General features: G+C 36.1%; 1 protein-coding gene and 1 long non-coding RNA gene across 2 annotated transcripts; one reads left to right on the top strand and one right to left on the bottom strand.

The window, feature by feature from the left end:
• Positions 1 to 1133: 1133 nt before the first annotated feature.
• LOC125279075 lies at positions 1134 to 14741 on the bottom strand. Its single transcript, XR_007187306.1, has 4 exons — positions 14499 to 14741; positions 10766 to 10919; positions 9560 to 9698; positions 1134 to 3830 (listed from the first exon to the last, which is right to left on the bottom strand). It is a non-coding gene; the product is annotated as an uncharacterized LOC125279075 (long non-coding RNA).
• Positions 14742 to 15153: 412 nt separating this feature from the next.
• Positions 15154 to 22748, top strand: znf770 (zinc finger protein 770). Its single transcript, XM_048208494.1, has 2 exons — positions 15154 to 15272; positions 17585 to 22748. The coding sequence occupies exon 2, from the start codon at positions 17588 to 17590 to the stop codon at positions 21623 to 21625; it is 4038 nt and encodes a 1345-aa protein (XP_048064451.1). The 5' UTR covers positions 15154 to 15272; positions 17585 to 17587; the 3' UTR covers positions 21626 to 22748.
• The last annotated feature ends 1041 nt before the right edge of the window (positions 22749 to 23789 follow it).

The following is a 23789-nucleotide window of genomic DNA, read 5'->3' as shown; positions in this document are numbered from 1 at the left end:
CTGTTTTTATCATTATAAACAGTGAGTTTATATCTTGCAATTGTGAGTTTATAACTTGTAATTCTGTCTTTATTTCTCGCAATTGTGAGTTTTTATCTTGCAATTGTGACATTACTCGCAATTCTGACATTATAACTCGCAATTCTGAGAAAAGAAGTCAGAATTGCGAAATGTAAACTCGCAATTGTGAGATAAAAAGTCACAATTACCTTTTTTTATTTTTTATTTAGTGCGAAAACAAGCTTCCATATATGTGCACAATTTCCTGCCAAAAAAAAAAAAAAAAAAAACATCCTGCCAGATGTATAAACACTTAAAATATGCTTACCTTAGTGAATCAGGGTAAGACAAAAACATATTTTGGAAGAAGTATTGATAATGTATTGATTCATAATTTAAGTTTTGTTAATTTTGAACAATGAAAAGTTACACAGTGTACCTTTAAATTGTTTCTCCTAAATAAAAATGAGATTAAATTAAAATCAAATTTAGACTTTTGTTCTAAGTCTCCTACTTTTCTTTTTTTTTCTTCTGAGAAAAAGACCCCAGTTGTTACATGTATCTTCAATTGTATTTCAGATCTTAACAATGTGCTCAAATATGCACATGCCTGGCATTCAAAAGTTTCATTTTCAATAAGAACTCAAATATTTTTTTCATAAGAAAACAAATTTATTAGGGCTATAGTAATTATTTATAGCTCTATAACTCTTACTGTAGTGCATGTCAGCACTCTTCTCCGTCTTTTTCTCCTAAGGTTGATAGTAATACACAAAACACAAATGAGAACTCCATTAAGTCTCATGAGCAATGTAATATTTCTCTGACAAACCCTTGTGGATGCTATCATTGATAAGAGACAAAATATTTCTACATATGGTTTAATATAGACATCCATTGACTGCGACTCCTTATATTCAGTCTGAAATATGTTCCTAATACTCTTTTTTTGTGACATAGTGTATCATTTGTGAGAGGAATTGTCACCCCTCTGAACCTATACAGTAAACACCACAATCGTCTACAGACTTCAGTATGGCAACACATTTCAGATTCTCCAAACAATGTGTTTAATCAATGGAGGTGACAGTAAAGGCCACTGCTCATCTGATTGATACTTTAGTTCCTTGAGTCATGTTTGCCATGGTTTGGCCTTACATTTAGAGTGTCATCTATCAGAAGGTGTTTGTGTTAGCAACTGTTCTATAGCCTAATTGCTCGCACATGTGTGGGGCTGCTTAGATTGGGCATGTGTTGATAAATTAGATATCGTATATCGGTCGGAATGAGATGATGAATTGTGGGTGAAAGGGTGAACCGAGATGCATGACTCAAATGTGACTTTGATTATAAAACCAATACAGCTACAGCTCACCCAAACACAACGCGTAAGAAATGCGGTCAAAACATGCACATCCCATTATGATCAAAATAATGAATATCAGAGACATTTGCTTTGTGATTAGGATTGTAATGCCTTATTAAAACTAAATGGAATAAAAACTAAAAAATCTAAACTTTTTGTGGTTCTTCTTGTACAGGATAAAAACATACAACAAAATACACAATCAGTGCTGAAGCAATAAACACAACCTTCAAAAGTAATCTACACTCACTTAGAGGCCAGGCTAAAGTTTGACCTCTCTCTCCCACACACGCACACACACACACAGACACACACACACCTTTCAGGTTAAGATGTCAGTGGGAAGAGAATGTTTCAGGACTCAGCCAGCACATCTGGTTCTGCATTAAGGCCTCAGTGGAGTGGGTTTAGCTGACAGACAGAGGGGCAAGCAGAGGTAAAGTGGGCCCTGGGTGGGGGTTGGGGAGGGGACGACTATGGTTTGGCCAGGGGACATGACTCCAGTTGACACCTGAGTCAGATTTCTTAGTGAGAAGGACCTGTCCTACAGGAATTGTCTTCCCACCGGAATACTCCGTTGTTCCCACCCTTTACACTAACCCCAGAAATCCCAATGGAAAACACAGAGTAAAAACAGTAGCAATGGATGACATTTTAAAACTACATATTTAATTGCTGTGAAGGAGTATTTGACAAATTAAACATGGACATTTTCACATTGTTTTCCCTCAATGTTAAGGGTTTAGTTAAAAATATGAAAGTGTAAAGTAGGTACTGTAACTGGTAACCATTTTATTTTGTTTTATTTTATTTTATTATTTTAATGTTAATCTGCAAGTACTGTAACTGGTCATCATTTAATTCAGTTCAATTCAATTTATTTTATTTTCATCTGTAAAGTACTGGTCATAATTTAATTCAATTAAATGAATTAAATTCAACAAAATTTATTTTATTTTATTTTATTTATTTATTTTTTTGTTAAAATAGCCCAGTATTGTGACAAATGCAATTCAATTTTAATAAAATAAATGAGTTTTATTTTTATTTTATTTTATATTTAGCTTTCTTGGTCACTTAAATAGCCCAGCATTATGACAAATGCATTATTTTATTTTATTTTATTTTATTTTAACCTGCAAGTACTGTAACTGGCTAGAATTTCATTCAGTTTAATTCAATTTATTTTATTTTATTTTATTTTATTATTTTGTGTTGTTGTATTTTCATCTGTAAGTACTTTAACTGATCATCATTTAATTATTTTTTTTTATTTAATTTAATTCAATTCAACTTATTTTATTTTATTTTAATGTATTTTATATATGTATTTTTTTGTCTTTTATCTTTCTTGTTCAATTAAATAGCCCAGCATTGTGACAAATGCAATTCAATTTTAATTTTTTTTTATTTTTATTATTTTATTTTATTTTAGCTTTCTTGTTCAGTTAAATAGACCAACATTTGACGAATGCATTTTATTTTATATTTTATTTTTAATTTTATATTTATTATTATTATTTATTTATTATTTATTGTTTGTTTGTCTGTCTGTCTGTCTGTTAGCTTCCTTGTTCATTTAAATAGCCCAGCATTGTGACAAATGCAATTCAATTTTAATAAAATAAATGAGTTTTATTTTATTTTATTTATTTATTTTTTCTTTTAGCTTTCTTAAATACCCCAGGATTGTGACAAATGTATTTTATTTTATTTTATTTTACTAGTACTTAAACTGGTCACCATTTGATTACATTTTTATTCTATTTAATTTAATTTAACTTTATTTTATCTTTTCTTACAGCTAATTCCTGTAGTCTGATTTTTTTTTTTTTTTATTTATTTTTTTTTTTTTATTTTTTAAAGTACAAATCTTCAAAGTATCCTCAAAAATGAGGTCATAATAATAATTACACAAGTATTAGAAAAATATAAATAAATTAGATATCGTATATCGGTCGGAATGAGATGATGAATTGTGGGTGAAAGGGTGAACCGAGATGCATGACTCAAATGTGACTTTGATTATAAAACCAACACAGCTACAGCTCACCCAAACACGATCCTCAAAAAGAGGTCATAAATACACAAGTATCTGAAAATTGTTTAAAAACTCTTAAGACGAACTATAGTGTCACATTACAGTGCTTATAATTTTATGTCAACTAAGACAACCCTCTACATACATTACTACTGCCTCACACTTATTATTAGACTATAAGCAAAAACATCCAAATCATTTTTGTCTGATGGTTAATGGCAAATAATGGTTTTACATCAGCCAGCATACAAATGCTATGCCCATGCATCCATATTATGTTAAAGCAGATGAAAGCCTGTGGTGAGAATCTCACACGGATGACAAATGTTTTTGCCCTCTGTCTGCAACCAGATCTGACAAGGCCAGAGAAGGGAGGAAGTGCACACGGACCAGTCTCATCACATAAATCTCACGTGCTGACCCCTAAAAAACGAAGAAAAAGAGAGATCTTTTATAAAACCTGCCATGACAAAACAGGCATTTTTTCAGACGGCATGGATCCTCTTCAGTCTCTTTTGTACGAATTTATCATTGCTCTTTTCATCTTTGGTTTTGCTCAAACGAGAGGCTGTTGATTTATATCTCAAGAGTTTCCCCAGAAAACTAGTAAAGACATTTTTTTTTTAGAGAGAAATGAAAGCTGAAAATGTTATATTGTGAAAAAAAATTTTAGTGACAGTGTCATCAAATGAAGTTTAAACCAGCCTGTGGCTATTCGAAGATATTTTAAACAAAACACTTCTGACTGTTTGATTGTTTACATAGTAGGCCAAGACAGATATATGAGATACCCTTTAAATGTATTAATGATGTAAACAAGTTCTTCTGAAAGTGAGCAATAAGCAGAGTGAACTCTTCATATACACTGCAGATTTGTTTTTACAGTGATGAGTGGTTTTAAAATAACATTACAGAACCAAAGCCCTCTGAGAGGAATATGTTATTTCTCAGATTTTGCTCTTTCATTCAGGAGGCTTAATACATTTCTTTGATGTATCAACTTTGTCTCAGATGCTACTCTTTGTATTAAATAGCCTATATAAATTAATTACATAAATAAAAAAGACACAAATGACGCAAATGTTGACAGAAAAAAGTTATAACATAAACTCGAATAAAGTGATAGATGGATGACGCATGCGTGTTGTGTTGACACGAGAGCAGATGTTGTTGCCTGAACGCGCGTTGGAGATTAATATTTTGTAAATAATATTAAGTAATATATTTTTTTTCTCAAAGAAGCACTCGCGTCGCTTCGTAAAACTGAGGTTAGACCACTGGAGTCAAATGAGCCGCTTTTCCACCGTCGTGCCGAACAGTTCTCATTGAATAACCGTTCCACTCAGGACCAGCTGGTACGATTACGGTTTCATTTTCCACTGTGAGGCTGATAACGGCCGCTCTTTGGAATGTAATACAAAAGCTTCAGTTGTTGCCTTGGTAACGCAAAGGTTTACTGATGATATGAGAACCCGTTTACACTAGTGCGTTTTTGTTTTAAAATGGCGTTTTAAAAAGAAAACGATCGTCGTCTACACTGGCGTTTAACCAGCATTTCAGAAACAATCTCCTTCTACACTACACGACCGAAAACGCATGTCACATGACCGTTCATGCACACTGGGCATGCGCGTACAAGTGTAAACAGTTGCCTCTTGTGCATAGATGCATTAAGCAGTATTAAAACAAAAATGCAGATTAACTGCACAATGGCTGCTAAAAATGACAACAAAGCCAGCAAAGATTGCAGTTCAGTCTCCATGTTATTGTTTACACGGTCGTCAAGGATAAGCAGAGCGAAAGTGGGCAGCCATGCCATCATCTTCAAAAGTCTCCGTTTTGGTCATTTTACACTGAAACGAAACTAAAAAGGGCTTTGCGGCATTTTCGAAAGTCTCAGTTTTCGATGGACGCCGGAGTAGTATAAACGACAGGTTTAACCGTAGCGCGTTTTAAAACGAAAACGCACAAGTGTAAACGGGGCCTGAGTATAACGACCGCGTTATGGAGGATGATCAGATATTTCTTTTAATTGTATTAGTAATTTGTGTTTACATCGCTCAAATAGAGCGCTTAACCAGCTACAGAGAAACTGGTCGCCAGGCTCCGGTTCCTATAGAAACAGTCAGATGCTCGCTTCTGAAATGAGGCACAAGGCATGCGCATTAGCTTGATCCAGCCTAAAAAATACATTTTTTTGTCAAAATTCGAGTGTTTAGAAAAAGAATTATGAGACAGTTGTTGTCAGATTTCATTGGTAATTACAAATACGAAATTTAATCAAAAGTTTGGCAAACAGCTTTGGAGAATTTGATGTTTTCCCATTCAAAGATATAGGAGCTGCAGTTGCATGCCCGAGAGGTGTTTCAAAGATGGTTGCCGAGTGAAATGACTTGTCTTAAAGGGACTTTGATTCTACCAGCATGATTAGACAATGGTGGCAAGAATTCCGGGCCAAGAACGGTTTGTAATCGTGCCGTGCCATACCAGGCTCAAGTGGAAACATAACTGGAAGCGTTCCTTACCATTCTCAGAACCGTTCGGCCCGACGGTGGAAAAGCAGATATGGAATTACTTCAATGATGTCTTTACTACCTTTCTGGGGCTTGAAAGTCGTAGTTGCGTAGGCTGTCAATGGAGGGACAGAACGCGCTCAGATTTCATTAAAAAGATCTTCATTTGTGTTCCGAAGATGAACGAAAGACTTACGGGTTTGGAACGACATGAGGGTGAGTAAATAATGACAGAATTTTTGGGTGAACTAACCCTTTAATTTGACATTATTAGGCCTACAGTGTGCACTTTTTAAAAGTTACGTGTGTTAAAGGTGCCCTCGAATGAAAAATTGAATTTATCTTGGCATAGTTAAATAACAAGAGTTCAGTACATGGAAATGACATACAGTGAGTCTCAAACTCCATTGTTTCCTCCTTCTTATATAATTCTCATTTGTTTAAAAGACCTCAGAAGAACAGGCGAATCTCAACATAACACCGACTGTTACGTAACAGTCGGGGTGTACGCCCCAATATTTGCATATGCCAGCCCACGTTTCCAACATTATAAAAGGCATTAGACAAGGGCAGCCAGTATTAACGTCTGGATGTGCACAACCAAATCATCAGACTAGGTAAGCAAGCAAGAACAATAGCGAAAAATGGCAGATGGAGCGATAATAACTGACATGATCCATGATAACATGATATTTTTAGTGATATTTATAAACTGTCTTTCTAAATGTTTCGTTAGCATGTTGCTAATGTACTGTTAAATGTGGTTACCATCGAAGTTACCATCGTTTCTTACTGTATTCACGGAGACAAGAGAGCCGTCGCTATTTTCATTTTTAAACACTTGCAGTCTGTATAATGCATAAACACATCTTCATTCTTTATAAATCTCTCCAACAGTGTAGCATTAGCCGTTAGCCATGGAACACTATCAAACTCATTCAAAAATCAGAAGTAAACAATATAACAGTATACAATACTCACATAATCCGACGCATGCATGCCGCATGCATGACGAACACTTTGTAAAGATCCATTTTGAGGGTTATATTAGCTGTGTAAACTTTGTTAAGGCACTGTTTAAGGCAAGCGCGAGCTCTGTGGGCGGAGAGCACGGGATTTAAAGGGGCTGCAGCATAAAATCGGCGCGTTTATAATGATGCCCCAAAATAGGCAGTTAAAAAAATTAATAAAAAAAAATCTATGGGGTATTTTGAGCTGAAACTTCACAGACACATTCAGGGGACACCTTAGACTTATATTACATCTTTTGAAAACATAATCTAGGGCACCTTTAAGAAACATAAAAGTTTACTCTCTTTAGAATATTTCATTAATTTCATTAATATTATATTTTCAGTAAGTACACTAGTACACTACATGTGCATATTCAATACAGTCAAGTACACATATTTTTCCTAAAGGTAGATAGTTTGGTCTGGGAATAGTCTGACGGGAAATGTTCATCATACACTCATGACAACTCATAATAATAATTGATATAATATAATAAGTTAAAATGTAAGATACCATACAACTTGGCTCATACAAAGAGGTACTACTTTAATGACTTCTTTTTTTCCTATTACAATTTTTAGTTTTTTGTTTGTATGTTTTTGTACTACTAAACATATGCAGTTTTTTTTTTCCTCGCAGTGTGTGATATCAAGATCTCCTCTAAAACTCAAGATGAATGGGATCTTTATCTCAGGAGAAAAATCTAATTAGCAAGAGACCTACGCAAAAGTCTAATTTGTTTTTTATTTAATCTCATTACAGTCTTTTAAAAAACAGTTGAAATGAGAAGTAATCATTTTTGTGATTTTTCTTTCCCAAGGGAATCTCTGTAAAACCGTGATTTACTTGGTCAAGACGACAAGATTTGAGGCCAGCTTCGGCTATGATTTTATTGGACCTCACATCTCGAGCTGTCGGCAGCCATGTTAGCGTTAGCAACAACAAATATGGTCCTCTCAGCAAATCTCTTTTCAGGCCGGAGCGTGTGCGAAGACCCTCCGCAGTCGCTGAGTGAGGTAAGAAAACAAACCATTGGAGTTAATGGGCGAGAGCCACAGTCCCATGACTGTATATTTACTTATGTCAACTTCAGACACTAGACACTGATTACATCTATCACGAAGATCTGTCGCAATTACTCCGCCGCATAAACACGGTCACAGGTTCACGCAGTGCAACAACCATTCAGAATCGTCAGCCAAAATGATAGTTGCAGTTCTTATATGAGATTAGTTAACGGTGAAAATCAGCTGACTGATTCCATACGTTGCTTTCCAAACCTTGTTTGGGCAAAGCATTTCTTAATGAAAAAGTAATCTTAAAAAAATCACAGTGCCTAATTTTTTCAGTGCCACACAAACAAGTCAGAGGGGGTGATGAACGAGTGCGCTCTGAGCAGGGTCATCCATCACCTTCGCTGTCCGTTTGCCAGCAGGAACGTGACAGGAACGGTCAAATAACGTTTAGCACACGGGACCCGGTGTTGGGGGGGAGATTACTACTGTCAGGGCCATAATGGATTAGCCTAGGCCAGCCAAGCAGCAGCCAATCAGAAGCCAGCGGCCGCATTAGCATAGCTATCAGAGGGCCAGCCAGTCGGCAACGGGGCAAACTTGATTGACAGATGGAGGTGGCCGCCCGGCAGACATGCAGCCAGACTGAGGCCAAACAGAGAGAAGCCAATTATGGAAGGATGCAAGGACATTCATCATTCAGTTAGACACCTGTCCGGCCCTCACAAAGGAGAGAACCTCCATCCCTGCGCACAGAAGATGCTCATTAGATTGGACTGGAGGAAATAAAGGAAGCCGGTGGTTCATTGTCAGAGCACAGTGCAGTAAGACAAATGGAGGGCTGGTCTGAACACTGACGGCTGGCAATCCACAGATGTGAGAATGTATAAATGTAAAACCCTCCTGTTTCACTGCTCTTCGCAGTTGCTCTTCTTTGTTTTACCCTCTCACTTTCATTCATCTGCATCCACTTTCTCTCTCTTAACATCCTGTTCTAAACAAAAGAGTTCAAACTGGTTTTATCAGGGGAGATATTTTGAGGGTACTCCATGTAGGTCGTACCATCAGCAAGCCCTTCAGTTGTTTGTGGCATGCCGTGAGTTCACAAACCTAACATCAAATTCCTTGACACAGAGTGATGAAACAATTTAAGCCGTATCCCCAGCAACGAGGTGAGTTTGAATGACAGATGGAGGTTGCAAAACTGCATGTAATTCTGCATCCCCACAAATGTGCAGCTCCCTTAGTTTGTGCCTCATCAAAATCCAACAAGCCGGATTAATACAGATACTCTTCTGTTAGTTTGTGATAAACAAGGGGTTAATGATGTTTTTTTTTGTTTTGTTTTTTGTCCGGATCTCAATTCATTTATTCATTTATGATGAAAATGTTTTTACTTTATTAATTAATATTAATATTTAGGGCACAGGTTTTCAAACCCTGGTTCGCGACCCTCGGGTGTGTAGTGAGACTTAAAAAATTGGTCACCAGGATGATTTAAGATCTATGTAACAAAGTTCAAGACTCAGGAAAGAAGGAGGCGGGAACCGGCAAGCCTAACTTTAATAGCAAAATAAACATAAACAAGAAAATAAAAGTAAGAGTCAGTCACCTCATGGCCAACTGCCACATAAACGTAAAGTCCCAGGCCTGATCCTCTCTTGCCTTTCATTGTCATCACTCCTTCTTTTATCCTTCTGGAGCTCCTCCATGGGACTTGTTCCTCTCCCACAGCTCTCGGCCTCACCCTGCTTCATATATATATTAGTATTCTTATGGCTTGACTTGATTGCATGTAAATGGTTGGGTCACATCAATTTAAAATAAAAAAAATAATAATAATAGAGTGAAATTATTGATAAAAAAAACTATTAAGTGGTTTGCCATTACCTTTTTATTATTATTGCTGTTATTTCTTAGGGAAAAAAAATAAAGCAAAGCAGTTTTGTAATAAATATATAATTTAAAAAAATGTTTCCATAAATTTTGTCCACATGGTGCCACTAACAATGTCATGTGGTGCAACTAAAGAGTAATAACCACAATAATAACTGATAACCACAAATTCATGCAAAAACATTTACTTTTTATGATGAAAGTGTTTTTAATTTGGTTTTAATTAATGTTTTTAGGACATAAAGTGAAAATTGTCAACTGTCATGATATTATAATGATAATATAATGAAGAAAATAGACTCATTAAAAGAATGACATTCTTTAAGGGAAACCTTGTTGAGCAGTTTGGCATAATCTTTTATAATTAAAAATAAACTGTAAAATATTATTCTTTGAAAAAAAAAAAGTCTGCTAAATCGCTGTCATGTAGTGCAATGAACATGCGGAAACATGCAAAAATAAATAAGTAAATAATTCAAAAGTCAAGTCTAAAATATAAAAATCTCAGAGTTCAGGTTTTAAAATAGTGCAATTACCCCAAAAACCTAAAGATATTACTTAATGATATTTGTGAATAAAACTTGTATCTTAAAAAAATATATATTTAAAAACCTTTTTGAAAATAATGCTCAGTATGTGTACACTCACAGTATAAAATGTTTTTACCTTCTACTTGATAGTTACACCACATTACATTTTAGAGTTAGTTACATTTAAACTTTTATTAAAATTGGGAAAAATTACCATATGAAACCATATGAATTTCTATAAGAACTTCTCCTTCTCTTTATGTCTGATTTCTCCTTTTCTGGAGAATTGCAGAGCCTGTTTGTTTAATTTATTACGTATGGACAGGTCATAAGTATTACTCTGCAATTTGGATGACTGCATCTACCAACAAATACTACAAAGAAACACTTACCGCCGCTGCACATGCGTACACGCCGACAAGAAACATTGTTCTTTCCTCAAAATTGATTCTGGAAGATTGATCTTGTCTAGCTGGCCAATCGGTTTCTCATTGGGGTCATGCCTCATTGGTGTGAGTTCCACCCCCTCCACTGATAAGTCCTCCGCTGCAGAGAAATTAACAAACGTTTGACATTTGTTCCACGTCCCATTGCTCAATAGCCAAGGCTGAGCACATGTTTAATCAACATTCATGTCCCCCAGGGAGCTCTGAGCTGCTTGCATCATCACCCTCTGCCGAACTAGCATCAGGAGGATGATGGGATATGGTGTCCGGGCAGTGATGTTCGGCATTGCGAGAGGTGCATAAGCAAATAGGGAAGGGAGTTAGAGATGCCGTCCCTCGATACAGACAGACAGCAAGCCACCGTGGGCAGGTCGATCCTCAACATTTGGGCGATGTGAGCTTCTGTCATTTCAGAACAGCTCTGAGGACTGAATGACAATGCTAGTTCATAGATGACTGGAGACCAGGTTCAAAGCTGTTCAAATTAAAATAAGCACCAAGGGATGGGCTCATTAAGAACTTAGTTTCTGGCAGTTATTCAAAAATAAAATCATGGCCGTTTATACCGTCATGGACACATATTAGATTAGATACACACATGGAACAATTCGATTGTTGTGAGTGAATTGTACTATACTATTTTGAAGTGTTGTGTAATGACGTAATGTGCGTGAAAACGGAAGTGAAGGGTAAACAAGATGGATGAAGTTTGCTACTCCAGTCTCGTGTGCATCATTGCTTACTAACTCCTGACCAACACCACTGATCTCATGAGAAAACCTATTTCATATAGCTAACAAATGAACGTTATTTAAAAGGTTACAATAATGTTAGTACAACATTCTTCTAACCTTGTTTTTACTCACAATATAACATTTTTTGACCGTTTATTTGTAATATTTAAAGAAGACTAACATTAACATTCTTCAAGTACAAATAACACAAGATTGTTCTAAAAATCTTGTTCTCAGAACGGTCTTTCAACATTTTAAGAATGTTCATCAAGTAAAAACAACATCATAAAGACGTTCCAAAAACGTTTCTGTCAACATCAAATCAATGTTACAAGAATGTTCTATAAATGATATTTAAAGAACGTTTTATCTAAACATTTACACAAAACATTAGTGAAAGTTGTGGGAACCTGTTAGCCGGGTTTACGAGGTGGCGATTTGTTTTGTTTGTTGTGATTTGTATGAAACCGTATGATTCTTCGATAAAAAGTAAGCAACCATAAACATAAGCAGGTTATACGGAAATATGAATGAGATCATACACTGCAAAAAAAAAAAAAAAAAAAAGAATTGTTGTTTAACTTGAAAAAGTAAGTTACCTGGTTGCCTTAAAATTTTGAGTTCATTGAAATTAAAAATTTTAGTTAATACAATGAAGGCAATTGGTTTAATCAACAAAAACTCTAAATATTATGTTATCTGAACTACATTAATTATATAAGTTGATTTAACAAAAGAAAAAATGTTATATCAAATCATGAAAATATCTTTTACAGTGCAAATTCATACGAATCACCCCCCATTTTACCAAAACGTTAAATAATTGCCATTTGAGAGTGTGTTGCTTGATGTTCACAGATACATAAAAGTGCACAAGCACACATCCAGAAAATTGTTCCACGGCACGCTTCACAATAACATATCCGTACACACACATACTGAGGACAGGCTATGGTAATTCGGCTCTCCATGTGGAGAATTACATCAGTATGGGTGTGCGGTGCAGATCCTGTATAAGTGGATGTGCCAGAGGATGATGAATGACTGAGTAAATACCCAGCATCCCAAGAGCCCTGATACAACCAGCCCAAACCCCCATCCATCTGAGCCTGGTCCGCATCACCTCATTTGTCAAGGAAAACCATTTTCTGTGCAGCCGAGCAGCCAGTTTGGGGTTACCGCTCTCTCCCTTATTACAACCGAGGGGATACGTGGAGGTCTCGTACACTTCTTAGGAATTCCTTTCATGATTCTACGCAGCGTTTTTGTAAGAGATTCCAAGAATTGCATATTTGTTTAATCGGTAGACATCCCTCGGCCCCTATTTATCAGCTTGCGTTTGCCACTTCGAAAATGATATAGGTCTGCAGGTGCTACTATGCTGTGTGTGTATATGTGTGTTCAGGTTAGAGTAAAAACAAGATGAAAAAGCTATGCAAATTAATAATAATGTGAAACTAGACTTTTTACATTTTCTGAAGAATATCTGCAAAACTCACCACCACAATGCTGTGGTGCTCGGAATGGTTGTCGGTATGTTGCTGTGTGGTTACAAGGGTGGGCTGGGTGGTTGCTAGGGTGTTCTTGGTGGTTTCTAGGTTGGTTACTGACCCTTCTCAGAGTTTCTATGACATTCAGGTCCTTTTGTATCCCTTAGATTATACTCATTTTATTATGGACTGTTTTTACATTTTGGTTTAGAACAAGAAATTGAAGGGTAGATTTCTATAGAGGTAAATAGCAAACAATAATTTCTATATCCCCATTTGCTCCAACAGAAAAAACACCCTAGCGCACTTTCCAAAAGAGGAAAAAATAGAGAGAGAGCCCTAAAATGTAAAATTGCAGCAGTGTTAACTAGTTTTCTGTAATATAATGCCAGATTAGCACGACACAAAACAGTTTTATAAATGTAGCCTACATGAAATTAAAAAAAGAAAAAGAAATCACGATATTATTTTTTTGCGGAAATGCGTCACGCATGCAGCCTGTGAAAAGAGTCCATTTGCCAGGCGCTTATAAAAGTAGGCCTATAGCACAACCATTTTGAAAAATCCCCAATCGTAAGTATGTGCATACAATGCTGTTGGTTTCCTTTAGCGAGCACCAATAACGACATGACTGGAATTTACATTAAAAAAAGAAATACAGTGTATTTTAATGTAATTACCAGGAGATAGCTAATGACGCAGGGTTTCAATGGTACTCGTACAGTCTGTATGTATGAGGTCTTATCAAAGCCCGGGTTTGTGTGAATGGTATTTAGGCTCGAGCTCGACACAAGCACAGAGAGAAACAAAGACTGAGAGCCGTCGTCATTAATCTTAGTCAGTGGCCGGTGCTGGCGCAATCTGCATGACCGGGGCAGTGACAAATGCCACTATGTGACTGCAGCGTCCAATCTCCCCAGCTTCATCTCCCGTTAATGTCACATCCATCAGGCCCGAGCCGCTCGCGCCATGTCGCAGAAAATTAAACTGCTTACAGATAAGGGCTAATTGCATGGACAAGCGCGCGGTGATGGGGTGGTTGCACAAACTGTGCTCCTCTTGCGTGTGACTTCTTTGAAATATGTACTCCCCTTTATTTTCAGGGTGATTTAAAAACAGGATAGGCCTATATTTTAAATCTGTATAACATACTGAACTTTATATATACATTATATATATATATATATATATATATATATATATATATATATATATATATATATATATATATATAAAGATATTTTAGGCTACAGCAAATGACACGCCTTTCGAATTAAGGATGTACATTTAGGCAAACTACAGAAATTATACAGTGGTTTGTTGTAGGCTACCCACGAGGAATTATTATTATTTATTTTTTTTATTATTTAAAAAAAAAATGTTTTTAATGCTTTAAATTGCATTCCGTCTGAGATGGATATTGTTATACAAGGATATTTATTTAACTAAACCCACCTTATACAGGGTTACACGTAGCTGAACTAGCCACGTCTGCGCCTTATCCTGCCATACAGTTTAACACTGTCATCTAGTGGTGAAGCTCTGCCTGTAAGAATTCGTTGTCTGTAATATCAAGATTGTAACTAACACATTTTATTTAGAATAAAATAGGCCTTAAAATTTACATTTGAGAGCAGTGATGTAAAAAATTACCTTAAGTAGGCTAATTGACAAAGCCTTCTCAGGCAAAGTGTGCTGTAAAACTGCAAATGTGAATGATAATTATTGCGATATGGGATACAATAGTGAATCTGGTTGCCCAAAATCATTTTTATATTTAGTTATTTATCTATGCATGTATTTATAATAATAATAATAATTATTATTATTATTATTATTATTATTATTATTATCATCATCATCATCATCATCATTATTATTATTATTATTATTATTATTATTAGTTTTATTATTATTATAGGCCTAACCCTTTATCAGTATAATAGGATAAAGCTATATGTTATGATTTGCTTTCAAGATAATACTGTGGTAACTTGGTATTAGTTGGACATAAAAAGTTCACACAAATAAATCAATAATAGCCTAACTGTAACCAGCAGCGTGTCTGAACCTATAGCGCGAGGACGGAACCATTGCAAATGGTTTGTTTCCTGACGGATGTATTTATATGGCGGAAAGCATGTTGTGGTTGTCAGCTGTCGAGCAGAAACATGACGGAAGGCAAGATAAGCAGTTTTCTCTTGTTTTAACACCACGAAATTCTTGCAGGTGAGTGGAAATAATTGTTAAATTGTTGCTTAATTCATACTTCAATTTTCACCCGTGTCCACTTCGTTTTAATATTGCCCCTGGAAATTTTTACCTATTAGTAATTACTGGCTGTGTGTGTGTGTGTGTGTGTGTGTGTGTGTGTGTGTGTGTGTGTGTGTGTGTGTGTGTGTGTGTGTGTGTTCGTTCTTGTATACATGGTTTATGAGGACAAAAATGTGTATAATGACATGGTTATTACAACGTGTAATACAACCTATAGCTTCCTGTGTCCTCTTAAACCAAATGGCTTAAAAAAAACATACTAAACAGTGTTTTTTTGAAATTCAAAAAATGCCTACAGTTTCCTGTGATGGGTAGGGGTAGTGTAGGGATAGAATATACAGTTTGTACAGAATAAAAACCATCTATGGAGAGTCCTGGTAAACCACATACAAGTGTGTGTGTGTGTGTGTGTGTGTGTGTGTGCGTAAATGTATATTGTTTTATAAACTTTTGTTTAAGGATTGCCAACAAGTTTAATCAGTATATAGCTTTTAAACTTAAAATTTTACTTGATTTATTAAAGGGATAGTTCACCCAAAAATCACCCTCACCCTCATGTCGGTCGAAAATGCATGTGAATGTGAACACCTAAATTAAATCTGTTCATCATATAAAGCGATCGAGTCTCTCCAGAAAATTTGGATTAAACCACACAATTCATATGGATTAGTGTTATGATCTTGTAAACTTTTTTTTAGCGTCAAAGTTTCAGTTGCGTAGACTGACTATGGAGGGACAGAAAGTCTCATATTTCATCGAAAATATATTCATTTGTGTTCTGAAGATAAACAAAACTCTTACGGGTTTGGAACAAGATGAGGGTGAGTAGTTAATGACAGAATTTTCCTTTTTTTGGGTGAACTAACCCTTTAAGAATAAAACCATTTCTGACCAATTAAACAATAATTTCCATGATGTAATGTACTTTGTGGTGTACTTTTTGAATTTCCATGATGTAATGACTGTATAAAGTTTGAAAATTATTTTATAGACAGTGCACTCAAAATAATTTCTGAGACAACATGTACACCATGTTTAAATCGCATTACTAATTGAGAAAAAACAAAACCTACATGTGATGGAAAGGCTTTCCTTGAGAACTAGATGTTCCAGCCCTGGGGTCCGTTCTCTGTACGTCGCTAACTCAGTTAATTTGATTGTTGACGATTTGGCATGATCTTGGATTGTTTGGTTCTTCGACGCTTTTCCTGGACTTGCTATCATAGCAACAGGTCTGTAAGGTTAAGCCTGGTCGGAAGCATTATTTAATGTAAACAGGATTAGATTGCATCTTTTTAAGCGGCATTGATACTTAAAATCTGTCCCAGCCACTGCTACTTTATTACAAGAGTTCCTTACTAAACCAGGGGCAATAATAATTAAAAATAATAATAATAACATTCAATGAATTTGAAAATAATAATGTAATGTTGTGTAGTCTGTAAGACTATAGACACAGCCAGTTTTACTGATTGAGAGATTTATTTGTTATGGAATTTATAATTTTTTTGTACTCTTACACACATGCTGTACAGCTAATCTGAGCCATGGATTAATTTGAGTGGTGACAGATATTATGGGAGTGGCTTGATGCAATGCAGGAGAACTTGATTTTGACCCTTAAGAAACTTTAATGAATGCTGTTATGAATCTGCTTCGAAGAAAAAATTAAATGCATTGTTAATTACAACGTTGAAATAAAAATGTAAAGCCTGTACAAATACTAAAAATTAATATAAATGGGAATCATGTTAAAAATAAAACAACGGTGCACGTTTCATTTATCTATTATAACTTTTATGTTGTTTTGGTCGCTTGGCTGTTTCCTTGTAGAAGAAGTCCAAAAATTCATTGTTTTTCATCAGGTGTCTTTTATAATTATATGATGTCATTGCATTTCTGTCTTGCAACCAGCCAATTGCTGCATTGCTGATCGTGGTTTTAAGTTTAGAGTATCTGCCCTTTTCAGGGAACACAAGAACATGCAGTATTTTCGGACAACTTAATCCACCTATTTTAATCAGATCCACAAATTCGTTTGAAGAACCAAATTAGTTAGTGTTCAGTTATCACAATTATAAGATCTGGCATCTGTCAAATCATCTCAGATGTAATAAGCGAGGTATGAAGAACGGACCCCAGGACATCAAAATCGATAAATGCAAGGCTGACAAAAACATACAAATAACTTTGAACCTTTGAAAACAAATGTATTTGAAAGAATATGAGCTTAAGAACCAGTGTATAACATAAATTTGTCTTTGCAGTGCATGAAGAGAATGCCTAACTTTTCAAGCCAGATGCCAACTGAGATGCAAGTTTCCCTTCTAAACGAGGGAGGTTTTGACCTTCACACTGGAACAACTTTTGCTTATTCTTCCAAAACTTCAGAAGGTCAAAGGATGGAGGAAAACCAAGAATTTGAGGTGAAACAAGAACCCAGTATCACAACACAAAATGAGGACAAGGATGCAAATGCGATGGTGTTGCAAAATGTCACTGAGAAATGTAATGGAAAGAAAAGAGTTTGCCCCGTGTGTCATAAACGATTTGGTGCGCCATCCAAACTAAAAAGGCATTTCCTTATTCACACGGATCTGAGACCTTTTCAGTGTTCCATATGCTGCCGTGGTTTCAAGTATCTCTATCATCTAAAATCACACCTTAGAACTCACACTAACCCTGTGAAGCGGAGGACACCATCACTCCAGAGCCAGAGAAACAACAGTGTGCCCTGTAATCAAGTGTCTAATTCAAGCTTAAAACACTTTGTGTGTAATGGCCTTGGTGGAACAGTTAGATCTTACTCTCCAAACCATCTAACTGCCCAGAGTAATACTAATTCAAATTTTGCATATTCTTCCAAAACTTCAGAGGGTCAAAGAATGGAGGAAAACCAAGAATTTGAGGTGAAACAAGAACCCAGTATCACAACACAAAATGAGGACAAGGATGCAAATGCGATAGTGTTACAAAATGTCACTGAGAATTGTAATAGAAAGAAAAGAGTCTGCCCTGTCTGTCATAAACGATTTGGTGCTCCATCCAAACTAAAAAGGCATTTCCTTATTCACACGGATCTGAGACCTTTTCAGTGTTCCATATGCTGCCGTGGTTTCAAGTATCTCTATCATCTAAAATCACACCTTAGAACTCACACTAACCCTGTGAAGCGGAGGACACCATCACTCCAGAGCCGGAGAAACAACAGTGTGCCCTGTAATCAAGTGTCTAATTCAAGCTTAAAACACTCGGTGTGTAATGGCCTTGGTGGAACAGTTAAATCTTACTCTCCAAAACATGTAACTGTCCAAAGCGATCCCAATTCAAGTTTTGCATATTCTTCCAAAACTTCAGAAGGTCAATGCATTGAGGAAAACCAAGAATTTGAGAAGAAACAAGAACCCAGTTTTGCAACACAAAGTGAGGACAAGGATGCAACTGTGAAGGTGTTGCAAAATGTCACTGAGAATTGTAATGGAAAGAAAAGAATTTGCCCCCTGTGTCATAAACGATTTGGTGCTCCATCCAAACTAAAAAGGCATTTCCTTATTCACACGGATCTGAGACCTTTTCAGTGTTCCATATGCTGCCGTGGTTTCAGGTATCTCTATCATCTAAAATCGCACCTCAGAACTCACACTAACCCTGTGAAGCGGAGGACACCATCACTCCAGAGCCAGAGAAACAACAGTGTGCCCTGTAATCAAGTGTCTAGTTCAAGGTTAAAACTCTCAGTGTGTAATAGCCTTAGTGGAACAGTTAAATCTTACTCTCCAAAACATGTAGCTGTCCAAAGCGATCCCAATTCAAGTTTTGCATATTCTTCCAAAACTTCAGAGGGTGAAAGGATGGAGGAAAACCAAGAATTTGAGGAGAAACAAGAACTCAGTATCACAACACAAAATGAGGACAAGGATGTAAATGCGAAGGTGTTGCAAAGTGTCACTGAGAATTATAATGGAAAGAAAAGAGTTTGCCCTATCTGTCACAAGCGATTTGGTGCTCCATCCAAACTAAAAAGGCATTGCCTTATTCACACGGATCTGAGACCTTTTCAGTGTTCCATATGCTGCCGTGGTTTCAAGTATCTCTATCATCTAAAAGCACATCTCAGAACTCACACTAACCCTGTGAAGCAGAGGACACCATCACTCCAGAGCCAGAGAAACAACAGTGTGCCCTGTAATCAAGTGTCTAATTCAAGCTTAAAACTCTCAATGTGTGTTGGCTTTAGTGGAACAGTTAGATCTTACTCTTCAAACCATTTAACTGCCCAAAGCAATACCAATTCAACAGATAAACAAAAGTCAGCTGCAGTAGACTTAATCGATACTAATTCAGGTACCACGGGTGTTGAAATTAGCAAAAATGTTTCAGAAAGTGGTTCAAAAAATAAAAAAGGACATTGGTGCCCTGTATGTTTAAAATGCTTTAAAGCCCCATCAAAGCTCAGGCGTCACATTCTGATTCATACAGATCAAAAGCCTTTCAAATGCTCTGTGTGCTTTAAAGATTTCCGTCAAAAACACCACTTGAAAGATCACAAGTGTAAGGAAGAATTTAGACCGGAATGCAACTCTATTTTGAATGATATGCAGGTAAGAGAGAAAACAGTCCAGCAGAATTCTAAGGGAGGTGTGGTAACTACCACAGTAGATGCTTCAAGTGATATTCAAGGTAGGTGTTTTAAACCAGGGTTGAGATCTTCATCACCAGATGTAGTCACAACTGCTGAAAAAAGGATCCCTCCAGTATCCACGTCTTCTCATCTCATGTGTCCACTTCAACTCAAAAAGAAAACTGGATATCAGTGTAAAATATGCTGGAAGAAATTCAGTTACCCTTCTAAACTAACTCGACATCTGTTCATTCATTCCGACGTTAAGCCTTACACTTGCACAATCTGCACAAAGTCATTCAAGGAGTCCGGTTGTCTCCAAAAACACCTCAAGATACATGCAGGAGAAAGAAACAACCCTTCTAGGTTGCATGGAGTGTCACAGAAACATGGTACTGAATGTTCAACACCTGGAGCTTTAGATGCTACAAATAACTGCAGACCAGATGGCGTTAATGTGTCTTTACCTCAGATATTTGACTCTAGAGACACCAAAAAGTATGAAATGCTTGAATGCAAAAGCAAGCTTAACAAAAATGTCCCCTTGACAGAGTCCAGTACTGTAGAGATTGAGAGCTCTGACACGTTGATAAATACAGAGGCACAGATCGCATCCTCTAGCCCATCGTACCTTAAGCACCAACGTAAAGGTGCGCATCAGTGCTGCATCTGTCTGAAGAACTTTCCATATCCTTCCAAACTCTGCAGACATATTTTGAGCCACACAGATTTCAGACCATTTAAGTGCCACATGTGCTCAAAATCATTTAAAGAGCTGTCTTATTTGCAGTGCCACCAGAAGATCCACAAAAAAAAGGGCCAGGACATAACTTCAGGTCATTTGGAACAAGAACATGTGGTTTCTTTTGGTAATACTGCGATTTGTAAAGACCAGGATTTTCAAATCTCCTCACAAGATGGAGATGAAGACTTTGCTTCAGCGTACCAAGATCAAAATATGGTCACAGATAATATGCCATCTCAAACAATGAATGGTGACTGCAGTGATTCAGGTGTGTTTTTCTCAAACGGTACTAGTCTCCTAGAGAATGTTCAGATCAATTCAGAGGTTGTTTTCCAGTGCAACAACAAATCTGTTTGGGAACTGACACATAAAACTGACATCTCGGAGCTCGTTGAGAAAAAGCCATCTGACATTGTGCCTTTCGGCACGGTGAGTGACTGTCCACCCAAAACTGACTCATCTCTCTGTCATTTTCCTACCGAATCAAGAACTGTGGAAAAATGGGCACATCACATGGATGATATTGAAGATTCTGCCTTTGCGGACTTTGGCGTTGTCCCTGATTCTTACGCACCCCATTCAAATGAGTATCAACAGAAAAATGATGTTCCCAAACTCGGAGAAGTTGATGTGGGGCATTTGGACTTTCAGGATCCAGGTAAACGTTTTACCGACCCTCCACCACCCATTTGTCCTGACTGTCGTCAGTGTTTCCCCACGATAACAGCATTATATGCACATAAATGTGCATACAGATACCCTGAAAAGAAAATAAAGAAATCCCACCAGTGTGACATTTGCTTAAAAGTCTTCAATGCACCATCCAAACTGAAGAGACACAGTGTTACACACACCGGCCAGAGGCCGTTCCAGTGCACACAGTGTCAGAAGACCTTCACGCTGCCCCATCATCTGAAAACACACATGCTGTCCCACAGGTAGAAGGGTTATCTCAAGAGTAGCGCAAAAAAAAAAAAAAAAGTAGTGACTGATTACATGTAATCTGGATTACATAATCAGATTCCAAAAATTAAGTACTTGTAATTAGATTATATTACATTTTAAAATACTCAGACTACAGTTCATTTTTCATTGATTACATGATTACATGTTATTCCCACAATGGCAGTAAATTATTCATAATTCATTGATTCTCCCCACTATTTTTTTTTTTTTTTTCAGACCTATTGCTTATATAAGTTCAGAAGGTCTTCCAGGTTTGTGAAATTGCACAGGCAGACCAGCCACTAGTCGTGAATATCACTGAAAACTGAGACCCAAACAGCATTTGATAACTGGATTTACAGAAATCATTTCACTTTTAAAAAGTGTTTTCTCGACATAGCAATATTGCATATCTAATCAACTCCTGACAAACAAATTAATTATTATTATATATTATTATTATTATTATTATTATTATTAATTATCACTCACTGAGTCATTTAGTCTCTTTGGAAGGCTTTTGTCTCTCAAACACAAATTCATGTCATCTAATGCAGGGATTCCCCAACTTTTTTTGTCAGCTGAATCTCCTGAGATTTTAAGTGAAGTTAGGCCAATAATGTTATAAAGTTAAACTAACTAAAACATTTTATTTAAGTCTTTTTCTTTTGATTGCTTTTTATTTTAAAATGATTTATTTTAAATGTTAAATTTGTATGATTTAAATTTGTAATAGGTTTTCATTAAACTCACAAACCCCCTGCAGTTCCTTTACGAACCCCAGTCTGGGAAACCCTGACTTAATGTAATATTTAATACATTTCATGTTGATAAAGAATGGAATAAATTTTCTTTCTGTTTGTATTTTTATATCAATATGGTACACAATTATCCTATTCAGAACAATGTGATAAATGAGTTTGGTCAAAAGTAATCTAAAAGTAATTAAAAAGTAGTTAGATTACATTACCTTAAGTGTGTAATGTTTAATGGCATGTTGTTCTTTATGTTGATGTTCTTTATTTCATTTTACATCTTGTCATGAAGCCATATAATTTTGATAAAGTTGATGTGTAGAAGTTTGAATAAGAAAGGAATTAAAATAAAACATTGAAATTTAGTTGGTTGTGATCATAGTGTGGGTGTCTTTTTTTTTTTTTTTTTTTTTGAATTTAACAATAGATTGAGTGAAAACATTTGCAGCACTGGAAAAAAGCTCAGAAATCATTCCAACACCACCAAAGCGTTCCATGACATTTGACCATCTATTTTTAATTTTACAAATTTGCTAAGTCTTGTTTTTGTTGAGTCATTACTTTTTATTTAGTAATTACAGAATGGTGATCATAGTGTGATGTCATTTGCAGTAGTTCCATCTTTATCCACTAGATGGTGTAATGTGCTTTCTCACTTTTAACAATTTAAAAGTAATTGGCACGAATGGCGGCCCGCAAATGTCTATTGCAGGGAAATGATACATCCTTATTACTTTTACCAAGCTACCTACCAAGCAGATTAGCACAGTATGGCTTAAATTAATGTATATCCTATATAATAGCCATAGGCCTATAATCACTTTTTTATACATGATTTATAATCCATACTTTGTTTTGTAAACTTCTTTCCTTGAATCCGTAGTTTCCTTCAGTAGCCTACAGGTCATGTGAGTTGAGAGTTCAGAAATTAAGTAGGAAACTGGGTGGGAAAAAAATACTATGATTCATTTCATTTTTGCAATCTAACCAAATATTTCCTGGAATTAGGACTGTTTATTTATTTATTTATTTACCTCAGCAACCCAAAGTCCAATTAAAATAATGCCTGGTTGGTAACAGGAAATCACTCCATGTACTTTATTCAAGTTTAATAAGAGTCTGCTCTACCTGGGAACAAATTCACCTCACTGGATGCACTGACCTCTTTGCTATGCCAAGTTTTAATGGTAGGCCTTTATTAATCTGATTGGTTTTGCTATGCTTTTTTTTTTTATTAAAAAACTAACAAAACAACAACAACAAATGTTGTAGGCTTCACATATTATGGATATAATACAAGCCAGGCTTATTTTAGTTAGTCAGACTTATTGTCAGTGAGTGAATTCTGTTTCATACTGGCAACTTATGTTGGGAAACTAACCTGGTCCGGGGCAGGCTAACTGTCA

This window comes from Megalobrama amblycephala, linkage group LG11, assembly GCF_018812025.1.
Source record: "Megalobrama amblycephala isolate DHTTF-2021 linkage group LG11, ASM1881202v1, whole genome shotgun sequence".
In the NCBI taxonomy this organism is placed as follows: Eukaryota; Metazoa; Chordata; class Actinopteri; order Cypriniformes; family Xenocyprididae; genus Megalobrama; species Megalobrama amblycephala.
Note: the sequence above shows the minus strand (reverse complement) of the source record. Positions and strands in the feature narration are given on the sequence as shown.